Genomic DNA, 22,422 nt, shown 5'->3' on the forward strand with positions numbered 1-22,422 from the left:
TAAACGTAGTCGCCCTGCATGATTTGAGGTGTAGTCGGCCTATTCACCTCCTCCCCGGTTTCATGCTCCTGTCTACTGGAGACATGATCCAGAATATTTTTGTGAATCTTTGACATGTATTTTACGTACTCGCGCATATCATTGTCCAGGATGTCCAAACTTGGACCTTTGCCCGTCGCGCGCAAACCTGGTACTACCATACAGCGACCTAACATCATTTCGTGCGGTGTCAAACGCAGACCGCGAATTTCGCTTGAACGACATGCCATCAAAGCTAAAGGGAGAGCATTTAGCCAATTCAAGCCTGTGTGTTGACAGATCTTTACCAATTTGTTTTTTAGTGTCCCGTTCATGCGTTCCACCAACCCCTGGCTCTGCGGATGATAAACGGCCCCCAATCGCTGTTTTATGCCTAAATGTTGGAGTATTAAACGTACAGTTTTGTCAACGAATTCTTTGCCATTGTCGCTTGAAATTCTGTCCATTAGCCCAAATCTCGGACATACCTCTTGGCACAAGAACTTGGCCACTGATGCTGCATCCTTGTGCCGGGTGGCGCACGCCTCCACCCACCTTGAAAAACGACAGACAACGACAAGAATATATCTCTTCTGATTAATTGGTTTAATCATGTCAATGCAATCAATTACAAGGTCTCGCATTGGGCCATTGGGCGTGGGGATATGTCCTGGTGACACACTAATCCCCTTACGTATATTATTTTTCAAACATACTACACATCTCTTTATCACATGATCAATTTGACTGTTTAAATCTGGCGCCCAAAAGCCATATTCTCTGATTTTTCTCCTTACCTCTCCCCGATGAGCATGGCAAAAGTCATGAGCCGTGTGGATCAGCAGTCCGACCAGGCCAGCAGGAGCCACCACAAATCCACTGTTGTTGCGCCACAAACCTGAATCATCCTGACAAGCCCCCCTGGTTATCCAGAGGTTCCGTTCTACCTGACTAGCCTCCTCCTGGAAAGTCAAAACATCCTTGTAGGTTATCTTGTCCTCTAACTCAACTCCGTGTGTGATAACCAAAACCTTACCTGCCCTGTCGGCACCTGTCACTTCCTTGGCAGCTTCATCTGCTATTTTGTTCCCTCGAGTTATTTTGGACTCGTCTGACTGGTGAGCAGCACACTTGATTATCGCAATCTGCTTTGGTTTCATAATTGCTTCTAACAACCGTTTAATCTGACTACAATGTTTTATGGCGTTTCCATCGGCTTTCTTGAATCCTCTCCCTTTCCACATGGAACCGCATTTTTATTTGGCACAGTGTGGAAAGGGAGAGGATTCAAGAAAGCCGATGGAAGCGCCATAAAACATTGTAGTCAGATTAAACGGTTGTTAGAAGCAATTATGAAACCAAAGCAGATTGCGATAATCAAGTGTGCTGCTCACCAGTCAGACGAGTCCAAAATAACTCAAGGGAACAAAAGAGCAGATGAAGCTGCCAAGGAAGTGACAGGTGCCGACAGGGCAGGTAAGGTTTTGGTTATCACACACGGAGTTGAGTTAGAGGACAAGATAACCTACAAGGATGTTTTGACTTTCCAGGAGGAGGCTAGTCAGGTAGAACGGAACCTCTGGATAACCAGGGGGGCTTGTCAGGATGATTCAGGTTTGTGGCGCAACAGTGGATTTGTGGTGGCTCCTGCTGGCCTGGTCGGACTGCTGATCCACACGGCTCATGACTTTTCCCATGCTCATCGGGGAGAGGTAAGGAGAAAAATCAGAGAATATGGTATTTGGGCGCCAGATTTAAACAGTCAAATTGATCATGTGATAAAGAGATGTTTGAAAAATAATATACGTAAGGGGATTAGTGTGTCACCAGGACATATCCCCACGCCCAATGGCCCAATGCGAGACCTTGTAATTGATTACATTTACATGATTAAACCAATTAATCAGAAGAGATATATTCTCGTCGTTGTCCGTGTGGGTTGTGTAGCTCTCTCCCAGAACCACGTATCTTAAAGACTATGTCTCCTCCTCCCAACTTTACGTCATGGGGGCGGGTCGTTCTGAGCGTTAAAGAGCTTCCTATTGGATGGCCAGTGGTCGTGCCCGTTTATAGTCTACCTCCACGTCTAATTCGCTGAAAATAGATGTCTGTCTCTTTGAATAGCCCTGGGCCGGAAACGCCTTTTAAGGGTGTTCATAGCAGTTTCTAGTTGGGGGTGTTAACAGCTGCAGAACGGTTTCTTAAAGGGGAGCAATGTAATCAGAAACATCTTGGCCGGTTCCTGTGGCTGATTACTGTCTCCTGTGTTTTAGGGCTCGGTGTCAACACTTCATTGTCTCGACCAGTCCTACAACCACAAGGATTCTTTTGATCTATTGTAACTAGGGGAGTTTGAGACAAAATGTCTGGCGTGTCTTTGTTTATGATCAACACGCCACTATTATCTCTAAATCTCGGCTTCAAGAAGTCTATTGATCTTGGGGGGTTTGAACCAGAAGTATAGTGTGTTCTTTGTTGTATGGTCAACACACCACTATGGTATCTGAGTGTGGCCCTGAGGAAGTAAACTAGTGATCTCACTATCTCAAAGGTGCAGTTTGGGGGGTTTGAGCCAGAAGTCTATTGTAAGAATGTAGGGATGAGGGTGATTAACTCAGCCTCTACCTCCACCTTCCCCCTCTCCAGGAGTTAGGTGATGGTCGCTTTGAGTCAGAATGTATGATGCGTGCGTTTACCACCTCTGCCAAGTTGCCATTCTGATTCCGTGTACAGTTTATTTAAACAGTTTGCTTTATGGAAAACTACTACACTATTTTATTAGAGTTTACCCACCTTTTCATCCTAGAATTAGAGTTGACCTAATTCACCTTTTTCAAACCTTTCCTCTGGTTTATGCTCAAACGCTAGCTATACATGTATGTTGCTCATCTATCATACCTCTGCTCACCAGATTCCTCCATTATCACTGAGGGCCCTATTATCGTGAGCTAAACTAAACTAAGCTCAGGGCACTGGCGCACACGGGTGCGTTCAACTTATTTTTGCTAATTTGGCAACCAGAGATGCAAGCCCATTCTTGGCACAGTGTGGCTGGAGTAAGAGGAATACATTATGAGGTGGGGTTGAGGCTGGCTTAACCCTTACTGTATGTGGTGTTAGGGTCTCCAGCGACCCGTTTCAAGTGTATAATATGTAATAACTACCATGTAGTTGATTTTATTAACAAGGCTTTATGATATCCTCCACAACACATATATAATTAAGCACAGCAAAACTATGTTTTCACCATTTTGAAAATTCTGAAGGTATCTGCAGAAAAAAAGGTACGACTGTGGTGTTAGGGTCATTCTTGACCCGGCAAGGTAAAACTATACTATAAAAATACTAAATATATATAGACAAACGGTGAAGCACAATTACACAAAAATACAGAACAAAATCAAAGACGACCTGGACAGGTGGGCAAAACTTAAAAACTCAGTACAGGCAAGGGTATCAATAGTTAAGATGGATGTATTACCAAGAATCAATTTCTTCAGCTCAATGCTTCCGTTACCTCCTCCAGAGGGCTACTGGAAAAGATTACAAACCTCCACATACAAATTTATTTGGAATAACAAACCACCTCGCATAAAAAGATCCACCGCACAGAGAAATAAAGCAGACGGTGGAATGGCAGTCCCAGACTTTTTACAATATTTTAAGGCCTTCACTTTAAGACCAGTGAAGATATGGTCTGACCCCCAGGCTTTGGTATCTTGGAGAGAATTAGAAGAAAACATGGTAGCCCCACAGAGACTGGAAGACATAGCACACACAAAAATTTCAATCAAGCATTGTGAGCGAGAATTTGGCCCAATAATTACCCATGCAATCAGAACATGGCGGGAAACACAAAAGAAATATCCTAACCCTCAAGAATGGCATAATCACACTCCCATATTCAATAACAATGCACTCCTAATGGGAAAACGACCTATAAGATTCCCTATATGGGAAGAGAAAGGCATACACTCATTAGGGGATATTTTTAATAACAAGGGCCTCTGTAGTTATGTCGAAATATGCATAAAGTTTAACCTCACCGAGTCCACATGGCTTTTTTACATACAGTTACGACTTTGTATGAGATCTCACGGTGTTCCATTACTCGTACCAATTGAACACCACAGATACCACAAATTTTTCTATGAAAGAGATACATTGGGAGGTTTTGTATCAAGTTTTTATTATCAATTACTAACGTCCTCGTATGAAACCCTTCAAATAGACACTGTCTGGAGGAGGGATATACCAGACCTGGAATATGACTTTGATTGGCAAGGAGCCTGGGAAAATGTCCGACTTACATCAAGGAACCCGGATCATCAACAAATCAATCTGAACTATATTCACAGGACATACTTGACTCCTATAAGGCTGTGCAAAATGGGGCTTATACAAGACTCCAAATGCTCCCAATGTACAAATGGGAACGAAGGAACATTTATGCACATGTATTGGGACTGCCCACCAGTTAAGGCATTCTGGAAAGATGTGTCCCAACAATTATCAACACTCGTATTTTGGAATATACCTGTACACCCCGCGGTATTACTATTGAATGATGTTTTTGAGTTTGCAGTGAATCCACAACTAAAAAGATTGGTTTTATCGGGTATCACAGTAGCTAAAAAACTGATCGCATCACGTTGGTTTCAACCGGAAAAAATGTGCCGAAAAGTGTGGTTTCTTACATATCTTGATGTGATATATCAAGAAATATCTACAGCAAGAATTCTTGGGATCAATGAATCCAAAATGTCAATGTGGTTAGAAGTGGTGGAGAGAATAAAAGCTAGCTTACTGTATAATGGTGGTGTCTGGTTAGGAGTGAGGGATAATGGAGGTACTATCCAAGAGGGGGTCTGGGAGGGGGGGGTTTGAGCTGGAGCATATGTGTGTAGGGTTTTAGAAAATAGGTATTAGGGGTATATTATATACTAACATTTATATAATTGTAATTTCGTTGGATATACACTGTATACGGCTAAAATGTTATTATAGACTATTTTTGTTTTACCCTGTTTCTGTACTTGCATATATTATAACCACCTTTACTGAAAGTTTCATTATGCATTGTGTGTTGAGTACTGACTTTTAATAACTTTTTGTTCTGCAATAATAAAGAAAATATAAAAAAAAAAAAATACTAAATATTAAATAAATAAAATAATAATAAATATACGAAACTTTTTTTCAGAAGTTATATTCTAATGTTCTATTATAGTCAGAAAACATTATTATCTATGGGTTTCACATTTAGTATATTATGATTGAACAACCTCATTTTCATCTTAAAAATACGGGACATGATGTGTCTCGGGGGCCATAAAATCAAATTGCAATGGGATTATAACGTTATGAATGCATATAATGTTAGTTAGGATGTAACTATATTGAGTGATACTCCTTTCTTTTTAGTGGTCAGGAGTCAGGACTGAGTTAGACCCCGGGTCAACATTGACCCACTAACAACGGGCAGTGGTGCCAATTCCTAACACAACATGAGGGTTAAATTCTGACCAATCAAATTGGATCTCCAAGGGCGAAGGGTATTAACAATTTCCTATGGCTGAGAAAAGACCACAGTGGGGCTCCGTCAGAATCACTTCAACCAGGGACAACGTGATCCAGCTGCAATCATCTGCATCAGCTGTCATCATCTTATAGCATCATTATAGGACAATTATATCTGTCGTGGATGTCGGAGCCAAGAATGCGCTGGTCGAATAGACATGGTTGTTACAAATTCTAGGTTACACAATCACACACAATTAGGTGTTAGGGGTGGGAGAGGCTGGAAGGAGGGAGGGGGGTGATTAGACAGGAAGGAGGGGGGTGTCTTAGGCCATGGTTATACTAGACTAGGTGTTTTTGTTTTTGTTTTGTTGCTGAATGAATACGTTTGCGACACAAAGGAAAGGTATTAAAATAGTGGGGGAGGGGGAAACGTTAAATGTTAGAACATACATAGTTTCAATAACAGTAGTAGCTAGATGTATCACACTTTCACATGTAAAATTCAGAAAAATATAATGAGAAAACTTAAGAACAGATTCCAGGGACAGAATGTGTGTGTTTACAGGAAGGGTTTGATATCGAACTCTTCATTAAGTCCAAGAGGGGCCATAGTCTGAAGGGTATGTATGTATTTTCTCAATTTTACATGTATACTGTATTGTACCCCATTCTGCAATCTGTTAATAAAGTTTCCAATCAATCAATCAATCTCTGAGGAAGGGAGCTGCCATTTTGTTCCGAGGGAGTGGCCAGCTTATATACAGCTAACTCAACTAAACCCTGCTCCGGAGCAGGTTCAAACTTTTCGATCTGTTGCCATAGCGATTTAGAAAATCTGACGTCGGGGAACGGAAATGTCTGGCTTAAGTCAAGCTATGCTGAAAATTATCCGGCTAACTCAGTTAGCCAGGTACGGGGAATAGGGTTCATCCCCTATGTACAGTATATACCACCCCTTTCACATGTTGGTGACAATTGACAAAGACCACAGGCCGAAACGTTGTGTTTATTTGAATAAAACTTGGGAACACTACAGACGGTGGTGTGCTGTCTCACAACATTAACACATCTTCTGTGTCTCACAACATTTAACACATCTTCTGTGTCTCACAACATTAACACATCTTCTGTGTCTCACAACATTAACACATCTTCTGTGTCTCACAACATTAACACATCTTCTGTGTCTCACAACATTTAACACATCTTATGTCACTGGCATGTCAACAACATTTAACACATCTTATGTCACTGGCCTGTCAACAACATTTAACACAGCTTATGTCACTGGCCTGTCAACAACATTTAACACATCTTCTGTGTCTCACAACATTTAACACATCTTATGTCACTGGCCTGTCAACAACATTTAACACATCTTCTGTCACTGGCCTGTCAACAACATTTAACACTTCTTCTGTCACTGGCCTGTCAACAACATTTAACACATCTTCTGTGTCTCACAACATTTAACACATCTTATGTCACTGGCCTGTCAACAACATTTAACACATATTTTGTCACTGGCCTGTCAACAACATTTAACACTTCTTCTGTCACTGGCCTGTCAACAACATTTAACACTTCTTCTGTCACTGGCCTGTCAACAACATTTAACACATCTTCTGTGTCTCACAACATTTAACACATCTTCTGTCACTGGCCTGTCAACAACATTTAACACATCTTCTGTGTCTCACAACATTTAACACATCTTCTGTCACTGGCCTGTCAACAACATTTAACACATCTTCTGTCACTGGCCTGTCAACAACATTTAACACATCTTTTGTCACTGGCCTGTCAACAACATTTAACACATCTTCTGTCACTGGCCTGTCAACAACATTTAACACATCTTCTGTGTCTCACAACATTTAACACATCTTCTGTCACTGGCCTGTCAACAACATTTAATAATTTTTTAATCTAATTAATTACAGAATTTGTAATGAATTAATCTAATTAATCGCATTTTAATCGCATAACCATTTTAGGCCTGATATTCTATATTCTATAATCATATTTCAAATTGCATGTGTCCGGATGGCAGAATTCAGTACTGTATCCACAAAACCTTCTGTTTAATCATCTTCCATTTATTCATTTGCTTAGATTTTTCAGGTCTGGTACATTTTTGCATGGTGTTATTCACAGTCAAAGATAAAAAAAAAAGAAAAAAAAATTACTCAAGCCTAGTAACAGACACAGTATTTAAAAAAGTCTGTAAATGTTTATTCTACATTCTTATGGAATGAATGAGATAAAAAAATAAAAATTTAAATAAAAATAAATAAAAACATTTGAAATGTATTTTGAGTTAATTTTCATACGGCGATCATTTGCTGTGTAATTAATTAATCTAATTAACGCGATAAACTGACAGCCCTAATTAAAAGTATTTTTCAGCCAGCGCCAAGGTCCTCATCATTAGTCTTTCTCACTGTCCCTTTCACCCCTGACGACAACTTGGAAGCAGGGTGTGTTGGCTCGAAATCTTATTTTTAAATGAGCAAATATTCTGCCTGTAATAGATTGAGAACCTTTCACTTGTTAATAATAAGCTTAGATTAGATTTCTGCACGACCGCGAGGACTCTCCTCACGTTTACCTTTCAGTTTGTTTGCGTTCAGTTAGTTGATTGAATGACTCCAGAAGTGAATTTGATAACCACATGGGGGAAAGCTTGGCTCAGGAGGTAGAGCAGTCGTCTGGTAATCCAGAGGTTCCCGATTCGATTCCCTCTCCTCCCGGGCAGCGTGTTGAAGTGTCCCTGAGCAAGACACTTAACCCATAATTGCTCCTGATGAGCAGGTTGGCACCAGTGTTAATTTAGTCAAACGAAAATGATGACTAAAATATGGTCGTCAACGTAGCTTTTCCCCCTACGACGACGAGACGAGACGTCACGTTAATGGAGATCATGTGACACTAACGTGACTAAATGATTCATGCGATGTAATTTAGTTCATTCATTCAGCTCTTCATTTTAAGACGAGATAAAATAATTATAACTTTTCAAATAATTCATGTTATTATTAGTGCAGCATTTCCGTTTCCTATGTGTGCACCCGCATTGTTTGTTCTTAGCCACCATTCTAGATAGCAGTAATTGCAGACAGCATGGGTTTAATGGAACAATGGGGGGGGGGGGCAACAGGGTCTCCGTGTAACCAAATAAAAAAAAAGTCAAATAAAATCACGGGAGAATTGATATCTGATCATCAACATAACGGTTTTATTCACCTTCTTCCTCTTTTCACTTCACAACACAACAACGTCACAGGCGCAACTCCACCTAATAATGTCAGTATCAATAATAACATAGTGTAGCGCCGAAGAATATGAGTCTAAGGCGGGTGTCGAAAGACAATGCTAAAAGTTTATTCAACATCAACTTCAACGTCAACACTCTGTTTCCTTGATAGCTAACAGGAACTCGTTTGCAGACAGGAAAGTAACAAACAATATTGTCCGTGCGGAACCCTTATCCCCAACACATAGTTCCGTGGGTGAATTATGTTGATCCACCACAATAAAACACATAAATAGCTTACATAAGTCTAACCAGCTAGCACTAACAGTAGCTTGTTTTTGTTTAGAAAAAGCTCACGCCAACTTATGAGGCTGTAACTGAGTGGCGAGACTAAACAAAAAAGACTAAATCGAGACTAAACAACAACTAACAGACTAAAACTAAAATGCTCAGACCTGTAAAACTTGACTAAACGAAAAATAGATAAGGTGACTAAATATGAAACGAAAAAGAGCATTTACATTTACATTTAGTCATTTAGCTGACGCTTTTATCCAAAGCGACATACAAGTTCTGTACGACAAGTCATCAGGAAGGGCACAACTCTATCAGCTGAGTAACAATGTTCATCAAAGTGTTGAGTGCTAGTGTAGGTTAGTTTATTAGGACAAGTGCATGACAGGGTTAGATTTTTTATTTATTTATTATTATATATATTTTTTATTTCAGATAGTGGTTGAAGAAGTGCGTCTTTAGTCGACGGCGAAAGATTGGACGAGACATGACTAAGACTAAAACTAACTTGCACCCAACCACAATTGCCAATACATCCGCATGGCCTTGTGCCAACAGGAAAATACGAGCCATGAAACTTTCAGATATCATTTGAGTGTTGTTTTAAGTAACGGTAAACTCCTGGCAATACTAAGGTTTCTTATATAGCTCACAAATATGTTTACTTTATTTATGAAAATGCCTCTTTTCACATTATGTAAAACTGTCTCACCGTTTCACCCGCAAAGAAAAGTAATATTGTCCTTCATGGATAAACCAGTAAATAAAACAACCTTCTATTACCAATACACCCCTTGCTACAATATGTACGCCTTGCAGAAACTCTAGTCTCATGGACAACGCATAGGCATGAGTGACAAACTGATTTGTCTGGGTTTTCTTTATCTTTATTTACCCAGGGAAGATCTTCTCACACAGTTCCACACTTTCTGAGACGCTGCCCGATACAATCACAGTCTGACACGCTGTCGGCCACTGAGCAGAAACACAAGTCGTGTTTGCTGTGTTTCATGGCTGTACAAGGGTTTGTTTGCATTGGTGCTGCATGTAAACACAGAGTAAGACGGGGCTATATTTCCAAAATTTCCAAACACATGTTCTCATTCAAACAAACGCATTCAAGGCTGTGTGAGAATATTATGCCACATCTATGGTAATACCGCCCCCCAAAAAGTTATTTTAGGTGTGGGAGTGCCTTTCAAAGCTCCTTACATATGCCATGTATTCCTCCTGTATGTACTACACTACAGGAGAACAGGGCACGCACCTCTGGATACTATCCACTAGAAAACCCACATAGGAACCTCACTAGTCCCTGAAAGATCTTAGTAAAATAACATATGAATACAAGATCTTAGTAAAATAACATATGAATACAAGATCTTAGTAAATAACATATGAATACAAGATCTTAGTAAAATAACATATTGTTGGATTCTGGCAAACCACAATCAGCCACTTATCACCTCTTCATCTGTTGGCTCGTGTAGTTTCTGCGTTGTGTTTATTTCTCCGTCGTCTTCTCATACTGGCTGTACATCGTGGTCATTCCCCTTTAATGCAATCCGTTATCATAATAATTCACCACTGTCAGACATGTTACCTTTCTTGGAACACGTTTATTACATAAACAAAAGCCTCGTAATCAGATGTTACCCATTTTGTATTGTCCTTGAAAGGTCTTTGAAAGAAACTACATTCATTATTCTAATGATCTCTCCTTTCACCCCGCTGGGTGGTGATCGCGGCCTGGCTGTTATTTCAAAAGCCTGTCGTCGTGGCACTCCTCCATTGCTCCTCCCCCCTCTCTCTCTTAGAGAGGGGAGGAGGGAGGCGTCTCAAAGTCTCTGATGGTTCTTCTCTTCTGTGTGATTCATTTCTCAATCTAACTTTACCCGGAAGAAACCTCACGTTATATTATCTTCACCCTAGCAACGGGGGCCCGCCCCTCTCCTCGTTACTATGTGACGTGTGACGCGCTGTCTTTGACCACAGCTATTTGACCCAGATCACTATAGCAACCGCTCAATTGTTGATATTATCCCCCCCTAGTTCTATCTCACCAAACCTGCACTTTCAGTGCTTATCAAGATGACGAATGACCTTCAAGCCACTCACACCCTGCTCGCCGTGGAGACACACTGCCTGCTAACACACACTCTCTCTGCCTAATAAGATAAGATATTCCTTTATTGATCCCCTTGGGGAAATTCAGGCATCATAGCAGCATGGGGGGAGGGGTACAGGTAGTAAAAAACACAGTATACAGGTAGTAAAAGACAACACAGGCAGTGTAAACAATTTGATCAATATGGTCAATATAATTTACTATCTGACTAGCTGAGGAATATTCACATTATTCACAGTGTCACATAAGGTGCAGTATGCATGAGGTAGTGTTATAATTTACTATCTACTGAGTATACATTAATCAAAGTACCAGGGTAGTGTAGGTTGTCCTCCTTGGGTTCCTATAAGTCCCAGGTCAATGTCTGGTAGCAGTCGCTGTCGCTGCCCCCTGTTGTGGAGCCTGGAGGCTGCTAGTCGCTGCCCACTGTTGTGGAGCCTGATGGCCGCTGGTATGAAGGACTGTCCGAGGCGGTTAGTTGAGTGTCGGGGGGGGAATGAGTCTGTGGCTGAACGAGCTTCTCATCTTGACTAGCTCGTCGTAGAGGGGGTGGTAGGGGTTCTCCATGATGGCATCCAGCTTCCTTATCATCCCCCTCTCTACCATCACCTCAAGTCTAGGTAGCTCGACTCCCACCACGGAGCTAGCCTTCCTCACCAGCTTGTTGAGCTTGTTGGTGTCCCTTGAGTTGATGCCTGTGGTGCTCTCAGATGGCTATAAGCAGTGCTGTCATTATATACATTTTGTTTCCATTACATACACTGAAAAACCTCGAGATCCTTCAATATGAATACAAGATCTTAGTGAAATAACATATGCATACAAGATCTTAGTAAAATAAACATATGAATACAAGATCTTAGTGAAATAACATATGCATACAAGATCTTAGTAAAATAAACATATAAATACAAGATCTTAGTGAAATAACAGATACAAGATCTTAGTGAAATAACATATGAATACAAGATCTTAGTAAAATAACATATGAATACAATATATTAGTGAAATAACATATGCATACAAGATCTTAGTAAAATAAACATATGAATACAAGATCTTAGTGAAATAACAGATACAAGATCTTAGTGAAATAACAGATACAAGATCTTAGTAAGATAACATAAATATACATAATCTTAGTAAAATAACATATAATACACGTTATTTTGCACCTTTTACCATTGAATCCGTTAACCACAACATTTAAATGGTAAATGGCTGCATTTATATAAACATATACTTTACAATTTGTTCCTCATACTTTACGCATTCACTCACACATTCACACACCGATGGCAGAGGTAACCATGCAATAATAACATATAATACAAGATCTTAGTAAAATAACATACTGTATAAATACAAGATCTTAGTAAACTAATAGATACAAGTTCTTAGTAAAATAACATATAAATACAACATCTTAGTAAACTAATAGATACAAGAACTTTGTAAAATAACATATACTGTACATACAATATAGTAAGTAAAATAACATATACTGTACATACAATATAGTAATTAAAATAACAGATAGATATTAAAAGATCTGAGTAGATAACATATAAATACAAGATCACAGTCAAATAAGATAAATACAAGCAATTCTGTCTAGCTCCACGGAGAGCTGTCAGGTTATTAGATTTCCATTCTGTCAGGTTAAAGAAGAAGGAGCAATCAGACTTCACCCGGGATATCAGTGATTTTCAGATGAAATGGGGATTAACGCCAGGTGTAAATGAGAAATAGATCAAATTGATCCATGCTCTGTTTGAAATGAAAATAAATAAATAAAATGCACGATCGGTCTGTGTTTTTCACGGTACGTCTAGCATTAAGAATGCATCGCCTGCATCCACCTTGAAATCGGTTGATTGGAACATGATTGATTCAGCATCTGTGGGGATAATGTGGATATGAGGACCGCGTTGATGCAGTTGATTGTAAGGGAATATCGGCATCGGCAGCTTAAAGGTCCAATCAGTGATCCAAACTAGTGGGTGTAGATGTTTGACGTTTGAAGATAAACGGCACCGGCCGATGCCTGAGCTCACAAGGCCGATAGAAAGACGTCTGCAGACACGTCTCTGCAGGCGGCCTGGTCAGCTGCTGGGGAACGAAGTGAGCGCTCCCCCTTGTGTCAAAAAAAGATACAGTAAAAAAGATACAGTAATATACAGAAACATTTACAGTAAACTAAAATGTAAATGTCGATGTCAAAAGTCCAGGAAGATATGCCAGAGTTTGTACTGTTACTCTGTTGAGAGATAGTAGTGAATTTGCGGGACGAAGTCTCCACTATATCACCTTGTTGTCACCTATAATGTTAGTCACTTTGTACTACTATAGATTCTTGGCACATAGTGATAAATAGACGTGCAGACAAAAGGGGTAAAATAGAGGGAAAAAACATTGGAATCTTTAAAAAGTACTCACGACACTAGATCATGTTTTTTTTTGGGAACTGTAAAAACATGTTACAGTATTATGCCCTCTACGGTGAGACATGAGACATCCAGGGTTATAATTGGGTCTCATTCACCAAGGACTTACGACAAAAAGGGCTTTCTCATAGGGCCATTTGAGACCTTTCCGGGACGATTTTGGGATTCACCAACCGTCCCAATAAAACATAATATAATTAATAATATATTATAATATATTGTCTATATTCATGTCTAGCCCGAAAAGGTCTCAAATGGCTCTAAGAGAAAGCCCTTTTTGTCGTAAGTCCGTTGGAGAATGAGACCCCATTTTTAACATTCCCGGGACAACATCACGCGGCAGAAAATACAGGCAGGAAAGCATCCGTTTGGCCCCCCCTGCTGCATGCTCTGTGGCCCCGCCCCGGTTGTGACGGGAAGGTACCTCTCTCTGGAGGTGCCCCGACATCCCGGCTGGAAGGAGGCCAGACAGCGCTCGGCGGATGGATGTGAGGGACCGTTCAGCGGCTGCCAACACCCTTCCCTCGCTTCACACGTATATACGCCAGAGACGAGTTGTGCGACGGAGCCTGCATGGATTCCTTTGTTATTCCGCCATTTTTCAGTTTCCTGTTTACAAGGACGACCGACATTTGAGTCTGCAGTGTTTGTGTTTGGCTGGAGGGCTTTACTAATGACATACAAGCTCATCTCCCTCTGACTGTTGATCAGGTTCTGAACCCGAAGCCGTCATTCATGACCCATTTCAATTACAACCAAGTAATTGCTGTCAAGATAGAACTTTTCTGTTTGTGAATTTGGTGAATGGTGGGCGTTTACTTTCATTTGTCTCTACATGGAGTATTTATACATGGCTGAATCTTCTACCATATCCCTCCCTCCCTCCTGCCCCCCCTCACTCCCTCCATCCCTCTCTTACATCCCTCCCTCTATCCTCCCTCCTTCCCTCTCACCCTCCCTCCATCCCTCTCTTACATCCGTCCCTCCCTCCCTCTATCCTTCCCTCCTCCTTCCCTCCCTCCCTTCCTTCCTTCCTTCCTTCCTTCCTTCCTCTCTCCTTCCTTCCTTCCTTCCTTCCTTCCTTCCTTCCTTCCTTCCTTCCTTCCTTCCTTCCTTCCTTCCTTCCTTCCTTCCTTCCTTCCTTCCTTCCTTCCTTCCTTCCTTCCTTCCTTCCTTCCTCCCTCCCTCCCTCCCTCCCTCCCTCCCTCCCTTCCTTCCTTCCTTCCTTCCTTCCTTCCTTCCTTCCTTCCTTCCTTCCTTCCTTCCTTCCTTCCTTCCTTCCTTCCTTCCTTCCTTCCTTCCTTCCTTCCTTCCTTCCTTCCTTCCTTCCTTCCTTCCTTCCTTCCTTCCCTCCATCCCTCCCTCCCTCCCTCCCTCCCTCTATCCAAAATTGCTCCCTCCATCCAAAATGGAATACGTTCATGATTAGTTTGAATACAAGTTATCTTTTTGCTAAAGAAGCTATATAAATGAATGACTCCTCAGTGGTAAAACCACAGCTACTGCTGATGGCTATGGAAAATCAGGAAAGCACTCCATAATAACAGGTCATATTTTGTTGTTGTCTGGTAAACGGAAGGTTCCCGGTTAGATTCCGGCTCCACCCGGGCACCGTGTCAAAGTGTCCTTGAGCAAGACACTTAGCCCCTAATCGCTCCCGATGAGCAGGTTGGCTCCTTGCGCGGTCACCTTGCGCGGTCACCTCGCGCGGTCGCCTCCGCCGTCGGTGTGTGAATGTGTGGCGGACTGGGTGCATGCGAGGCACAAGTTGTGAAGCGCTTTGGATAAACGCTTCATGTCAGTGCGGTCCATTTACCATTTACATACACCCCCCCTTCAGTGTTTGGCCCCTAATTGAAGGTCTGTTAGTCTCTGAGGTCTGCAGGGCAGAATGTGTTCTCTCTATTTGAAAGTGATGTCTTGACGTTTAGAATTGGAGTCGTGTTATTGTGCGTCAGTAGAGACACATGGCACAGAGGTCAGGGGGCGTCTCTGTGCTGCTGCATCACTCTGTGCTGTCGCCCCCCTGTCAGCCTGATTAGCACATTGTTGGAGGAAAATTTTTTTTTTTTTATTAACATACACAGATACACAACACTCAGACAACACTTACAATGACATCAATAACACAACAATACAGCAGCATGGGCCCCTTGAATACGGCTGCGTTCAGCCTCCCAGACCCCCATAAGAGGGACCCCCCCCCCCTCCCGCTATCCACCCCTAGAAATAGGGCTCCCCCACATCCCAGGTCCGTCCCACGCGGGGGCCGAGCACTCAGAGACACGGGTCCCTTGAATTTAATTGGGCCAGGCTCAGTAGAGGAGCGAGGGGTGGTTCTCCCCCCCCCCCCCCCCCCCCCCCACCGAGCCAAGCCCGCTACCTCCCATGTCACCAAGCACCCCACGCACAACGACCCCACAACATACAAGACCCCACTCTCCCGGGCCAAACCGCGGAAACGATGCCCCCCCCCCCCCCCCATAGGCCCGTAGAACTCCCCCATATCCCAGGCCGATATGCACGGAGCCGGGCCCCCAGTGGCACGGGTCCCTTGAATTAATTGAGCCAGGCCCAGTAGAGGGGAGGGACCGAGACCCCCCCCCCCCCCCACCGAGTCAAGCCCGCTACCTCCCATGTCACCGAGAGCCCCACCCCACGCACACCGACCCCGCAACACACAAGACCCTACTGGGCCAAGCTCAGTCGCTCTGACCCCTATAAGAGAAACCCCTCCCTCCCTCCCTCCTCCCCAAGAAACAGAACATCCCCACATCCTGGTCCACCATGCGCGGAGCCAAGCACCGAGAGCCCCCACCCGCCCCTGCCCCGACCATCAGGCCCCCGGCCCACGAGAACCCCAAGCCCTGCAGAAGGCCAAAGCACCACGCCTCAATGGCCCCCCGACCCCCAAGCCCGGTGCCCCCCCGGCTCGGTGACCAGACCGCCCAGGCCACGCCGGCCGAGGGCCCCAGGAAACCCCACCCCACCCATACCGATCCCACAACACGCAAGGCCCCCCTCTCCCGGGTCGAACCGCCGGAACGATGGCCCCTCCCCCTGACATTCCCCCCCACTGAACTCAGCCTGCCCACTTCTGTACCTCCCATGTCACCGATATCACTATATACATTTATGAAAAAAGAAAACTGAAATGAAAATAAAATAAGCTATATGGTTAGCACTTTTTGCCCCCGTTGGCGGTTTGGAGGGGAAATCGCTCTCCTAGGGAGAAGCCCCCCCCCCTAGTGACGGAGATATCCCCAATGGAGATTCCCCAAGCCTCTATTATTGTCCAACATTTTGAATTCTTGTCCTTCACAAATGTCCATGTGCACATTTAAAGCAACCGCTATTCTAACATAACTCAGATTCTAACATAACTCAAAGAAAAAAGATGCTCCCATGGTGTTAGAGGATCTTAATCGTATCCCTCTGTTCCCCGTTGAAAGGGTGAGGAGTAATGGCTCTCCTAGTGAGAGGGCTCCCCCTAGTGGCGAAATGTGTACTATATAAGTCCAACAATCGTTCTGTGGACGGCCTCAGAGCTCCCGGTCAATGTTCTGAATTTGAACGTATAATCCTGTAGTTCCTTCATACCAGTCCATCGTGTATTTTCCCCAATATGTGTTAATTATTCTGAATTCTGGTGTTATAGTTTTATACTACTTGGGGTAACTGTTCAATTATCTTTCCTCTGTTGTATCTATTCTCATCCCCAGGTCCCCCGTGTGTATGTTTGTATTGGGTACTCTTCCATGTTGATTTTGTCTTGTATCTTTCCTTGGATCACCGTGTCCCTTCATGCCCCTTTCTCGTGTCCCTTTGTCGTTCTTCATAGTTGATCTGCTTTGAATCGGTTCAGGTCCCCTCTTTTCCTCCTCCCGTCCTCCTCTCCTCGTCCCCGTCTCTCGGTTCTGGGCCACCTGCGCACCCTCTCCATCCTCTGCGTCAGCGTAGGCCTCTCTCCTTCCCCTCCCGGCTCCTTCCATCCTCTCCGCGCCGTGTCCCTCGCCGCCTCCTGCACGTTGTTGGGATCTGGTTCCTTTCTTTTTCTGAATTTTATTTATTTCTACACAGCTCCGACATTTCCTTGCCACCTCCGTTGGATTTTTCAGTGTTACATTGTATCCTGTGTGTCTTTCTGTCTGCCTTCCTGCCTGTCTGTCGCTCTGTCTCTCAAATCTATCTGTCTATCTATCTATCTATCTATCTATCTATCTATCTATCTATCTATCTATCTATCTATCTATCTATCTATCTATCTATCTATCTATCTATCTATCTATCTATCTATCTATCTATCTATCTATCTATCTATCTATCTATCTATCTATCTATATAGATGTATAAACCAAAAGAAAACCAGTCTCTCCTTCAATCATAATAATAATGTTCAATAATAATTTTCAGTGTCAACGAAATGGGTTAAATGTAATATCTCTGTTTCTCTCTCTCTCTCTCCCCCTCTTTCTCTCTCCAGGGACCTATAAATCAGAGGAGAATCAGTTGTTATTGAAGGTGTACCAAGTTAGAGGTCCAACAGAACATTACTACAGCAAGTTCAAGAACGACAACTGGGCGATGGATGGATTTGTAAGTATGACTCAAAGCCATCCTCTAGTGATATCATGACGACTGAAAGCTATCCTCTAGTGATGTCATGACTGAAAGCCATCATCTAGTGATGTCATGACGGCTGAAAGCTATCCTCTAGTGATGTCATGACCAGGGACGTTGGAACTTTAAATCGGCAGGGGGTGCAGCCTTTCTGAGATGTTGCTTTGAAATAGCCTAGTATACGTGAATTCTAATGTATTTTTTTAAATCAAAATTACAACGTGGCAGGGAGGCGAGTGAGAGGAACGTTCGTTGTTTAGAATGGCTTTGAAATAAGTTATTTCTAATGACCCTTTAACTGAAAATGACGTGAGACATGAGGCAAACAAGAAGAACGTAATAATTGTTTTATTTAGACTTTTCAAGCCTACAAAATCCCACTTTTTTCCAAACTATGGATATGCATGCACATCATACCTACTTTTAATAAAGCAGAAAGTGAATAAAATAATCAACAAGGTTCAATGTGCAGTTTAAATTCTCCACAAAGTAGAAGATAATAGGTTTTCCAAAAAGGCAAGTGTCCAAAATATAAAACATTTATCATTTAAATTGATTAATATCTTCACTGTATAATGCAACACATATTATTTAATGTGTTCACTGTATAATGCAAAAACTATTATTTAATGTGTTCACTGTATAATGCAAAAACTATTATTTAATGCTTTCACTGTATAATGTGAAAACTATTATTTAATATCGTCACTGTATAATGAAAAAAAAAATTATTTTATGCATTCACTATATAATGCTAAACATATTATTTAATGCATTCACTGTATAATGTTAAAACTATTATTTAATGTCGTCACTGTATAATGCAAAATACTATTATCTAATGAATCACAATCAATAAAATACAGTGCATTTAAAAGGATTATGATTTTGTTAACACTCTGAGACCATTTGAGTTCCAAATCACTTGTCAATACATACAGTATAGGCTGATACATACAGTAGTACACGTTTCTTATGCCAAAGGTTTGAAGACAATTACTCCTGAATTGATTGAAATTCTGAAGTTAAATTCTGAAGTTAAGTGACTGTAACAGAATACAGATTATTCAAATTTTAATCAGATTACTTTACTCCAGGTACATGTAATCGGATATTTCCCAATCTTAAAAGATCATCTCATCATTGCCTTATCTTGCTGTAGGGACAAAACACAACCTTCCTTATTTCAACGCACCTCTTCTTTCCCTGGTGCTGCTTTCACTGGGAGAAAACTTCTTTGCAAGATGTTAATGATGAATGACTTTTACGAGAGTGTGACGGATCATACTGGTCTGCGTTGTGTTTTGATGTTATATGTGAATGTCCCGAGGGGGAGTCGAACAGGGGGCTCCCGCGTCCGCGGGCGACGACACAGGCCACTGCACTAAGAAGTGAATTCACTCCTAACTACGTCTGTTAACCCTGTTATGGGGAAGTGAGTTTAATTTACCAGCCCGCACTGCCACAGTCACTCGTCAACACACCTGTTTCCGTGACTGTGGACATACCCACGGGCTTCCCCCGTTACACTCACCTCCCTAAACTCACGCCCCTCAGGACATCCGGGTCACTGGGCACCACTGTGACGGATCATATTGGTCTGCGTTGTGTTTTGATGTTAAATGAGAATGTCCCGAGGGGGAGTCGAACAGGGGGCTCCCGCGTCCGCGGGCGACGACACAGGCCGCTGCACTAAGAAGTGAATTCACTCCTAACTACCGTACCTATGCGTCTGCCCTGTTATGGGGAAGTGAGTTTAATTTACCAGCCCGCACTGCCACAGTCACTCGTCAACACACCTGTTTCCGTGACTGTGGACATACCCACAGACTTCCCCGTTACAAGAGCATGCAAGAGGACTTTGAGAGAGATGTTACTGAATGAAGCAGAATGAGTGGAGTCTCTTCCCTCAGGACTACTTAGCCAGGATTAATGTGGCATTGGAAGAGAGGACTTCTGAAGAACATAATGTCCGGGGGAGAGGACTGTTGGAAAACCAGGATTAGTTTGACTGGTTGTCACTCAGAGGGGGGGGGAGGAGGGAGGGAGGGATGAAGGGGCGAGGGAGGGAGGAAGGAGGGATGAAGGGAGATAGGAAGGGAGAGAGGGAGGAAGGAGGGAGGGATGAAGGGGGGAGGGAGGGCGACCACCGACGGCGGAGGCGACCACGCAAGGCACCGACCTGCTCATTGGGAGCAGTTAGGGGTTAAGTGTCTTGCTCAAGGAAGCTTCGATACACGCTGCCCGGGAGGAGCGGGAATCGAATGACCGGACGACTGCTCTATACATCCCGAGTCACTGTCGCACCCCGAGATGCAAGGGGAGAGTTAGCAGCCCTTGCTTAACCCTTTCACTGCGACAATACAGAAGGTTAACCCTTTCACTGCCGCACGGCAGCGGGTAAGCCCTTTCGCTACCACACTACAAGAAGGTTAACCCTTTACTATCACACTACAGACGGTTAACGTGAGCATGGGGTTGTTTTTGTTTGGAAAGGCTTCCTTTGCTCCGCAATGCAGTTCAGCAGATTAAATACAATAGACACAGGCTACTCCCCATCCCGTCAACTCATCCATCTCACTGGCTACTCCCCATCCCGTCAACTCATCCATCTCACTGGCTACTCCCCATCCCGTCAACTCATCCATCTCACTGGCTACTCCCCATCCCGTTAACTCGTCCATCTCACTGGCTACTCCCCATCCCGTCAACTCATCCATCTCACTGGCTACTCCCCATCCCGTCAACTCGTCCATCTCACTGGCTACTCCCCATCCCGTCAACTCATCCATCTCACTGGCTACTCCTCATCCCGTCAACTCATCCATCTCACTGGCTACTCCTCACCCCGTCAACTCATCCATCTCACTGGCTACTCCCCATCCCGTCAACTCATCCATCTCACAGGCTACTCCCCATCCCGTCAACTCATCCATCTCACTGGCTACTCCTCACCCCATCAACTCATCCATCTCACTGGCTACTCCTCACCCCGTCAACTCATCCATCTCACTGGCTACTCCCCATCCCGTCAACTCATCCATCTCACTGGCTACTCCTCACCCCGTCAACTCATCCATCTCACTGGCTACTCCTCACCCCGTCAACTCATCCATCTCACTGGCTACTCCCCATCCCGTCAACTCATCCTTCTCACTGGCTACTCTTCATCCTGTCAACTCATCCATCTCACTGGCTACTCTTCATCCCGTCAACTCGTCCATCTCACTGGCTACTCCTCACCCCGTCAACTCATCCTTCTCACTGGCTACTCCTCACCCCGTCAACTCATCCATCTCACTGGCTACTCCCCATCCCGTCAACTCGTCCATCTCACTGGCTACTCCTCACCCGTCAACTCGTCCATCTCACTGGCTACTCCTCATCCCGTCAACTCGTCCATCTCACTGGCTACTCCTCATCCCGTCAACTCGTCCATCTCACAGGCTACTCCTCACCCCGTCAACTCGTCCGTTCTCACAGACTACTCCTCATCCCGTCAACTCATCCGTTCTCGTCCATCTCATCGTGCTTTCGCGGTAATCCTGCCAAGGTTGGGACACTGAATTGACAATGATGTATCGATGGTGTGATCCATGTACAGGCTTTAATTTGAATTCTCCCACCTAACGGAGGCTTATATTCTAGTATTGCTAGTATCAGCTTGGGAGCGGATCTTAAAGCTCATGTCGGTGTAAGAGCCTCACACAGAGACACGTGTCGGTTTCACAAAAGCAAATCAAACCAAATAACATTTATTTTGTAAGGCCCGACAACACACGTTAATGTCCCCATGGGCCGGACACGTCTCCTTTAAACAAGTCAAGAAGAAACATCACAATAAGTCAAGAACAAAACAAAAACACCATAAAGTCCTAAAAATGTAAAATAAATGCAAAATAAACACTCCCAGACATACCCCACGCGAAGGTAAGGAAAAACTCACTAAAACCTAGCAATAGGAAGAAATGCACCACAGGCAATGTGGAGGAGAGAAACATTAGAAGGGCCGTTCAAGGGGGGATCTCCCTTCTTAGATGTCGGTGATAGTAGTGTTGCAATAAAACAGGCGAACAGTTGGTAAGCAGCATGCACTCATATGTGTAGGGAAACACAGATAAGTGCATGCGATAGCA

The 22,422-nt window shown here is 43.3% G+C and overlaps 1 protein-coding gene across 1 annotated transcript in view; it reads left to right on the forward strand.

The window, feature by feature from the left end:
* The window catches only part of LOC311223412 (CUB and sushi domain-containing protein 1), a gene marked incomplete at both ends in the record, with an annotated part of 179,579 nt that overhangs the window by 135,210 nt on the left and 21,947 nt on the right, over positions 1-22,422 (forward strand). The window contains one exon of the mRNA XM_084308200.1: positions 18,150-18,262. Within this exon, the coding sequence (XP_084164326.1) occupies positions 18,150-18,262 (113 nt within the window). The remainder of the gene's footprint in view (positions 1-18,149; positions 18,263-22,422) is intronic.

This window comes from Notolepis coatsorum (assembly GCF_963971535.1).
Source record: "Notolepis coatsorum genome assembly, chromosome: 2".
NCBI lineage: Eukaryota > Metazoa > Chordata > Actinopteri > Aulopiformes > Paralepididae > Notolepis > Notolepis coatsorum.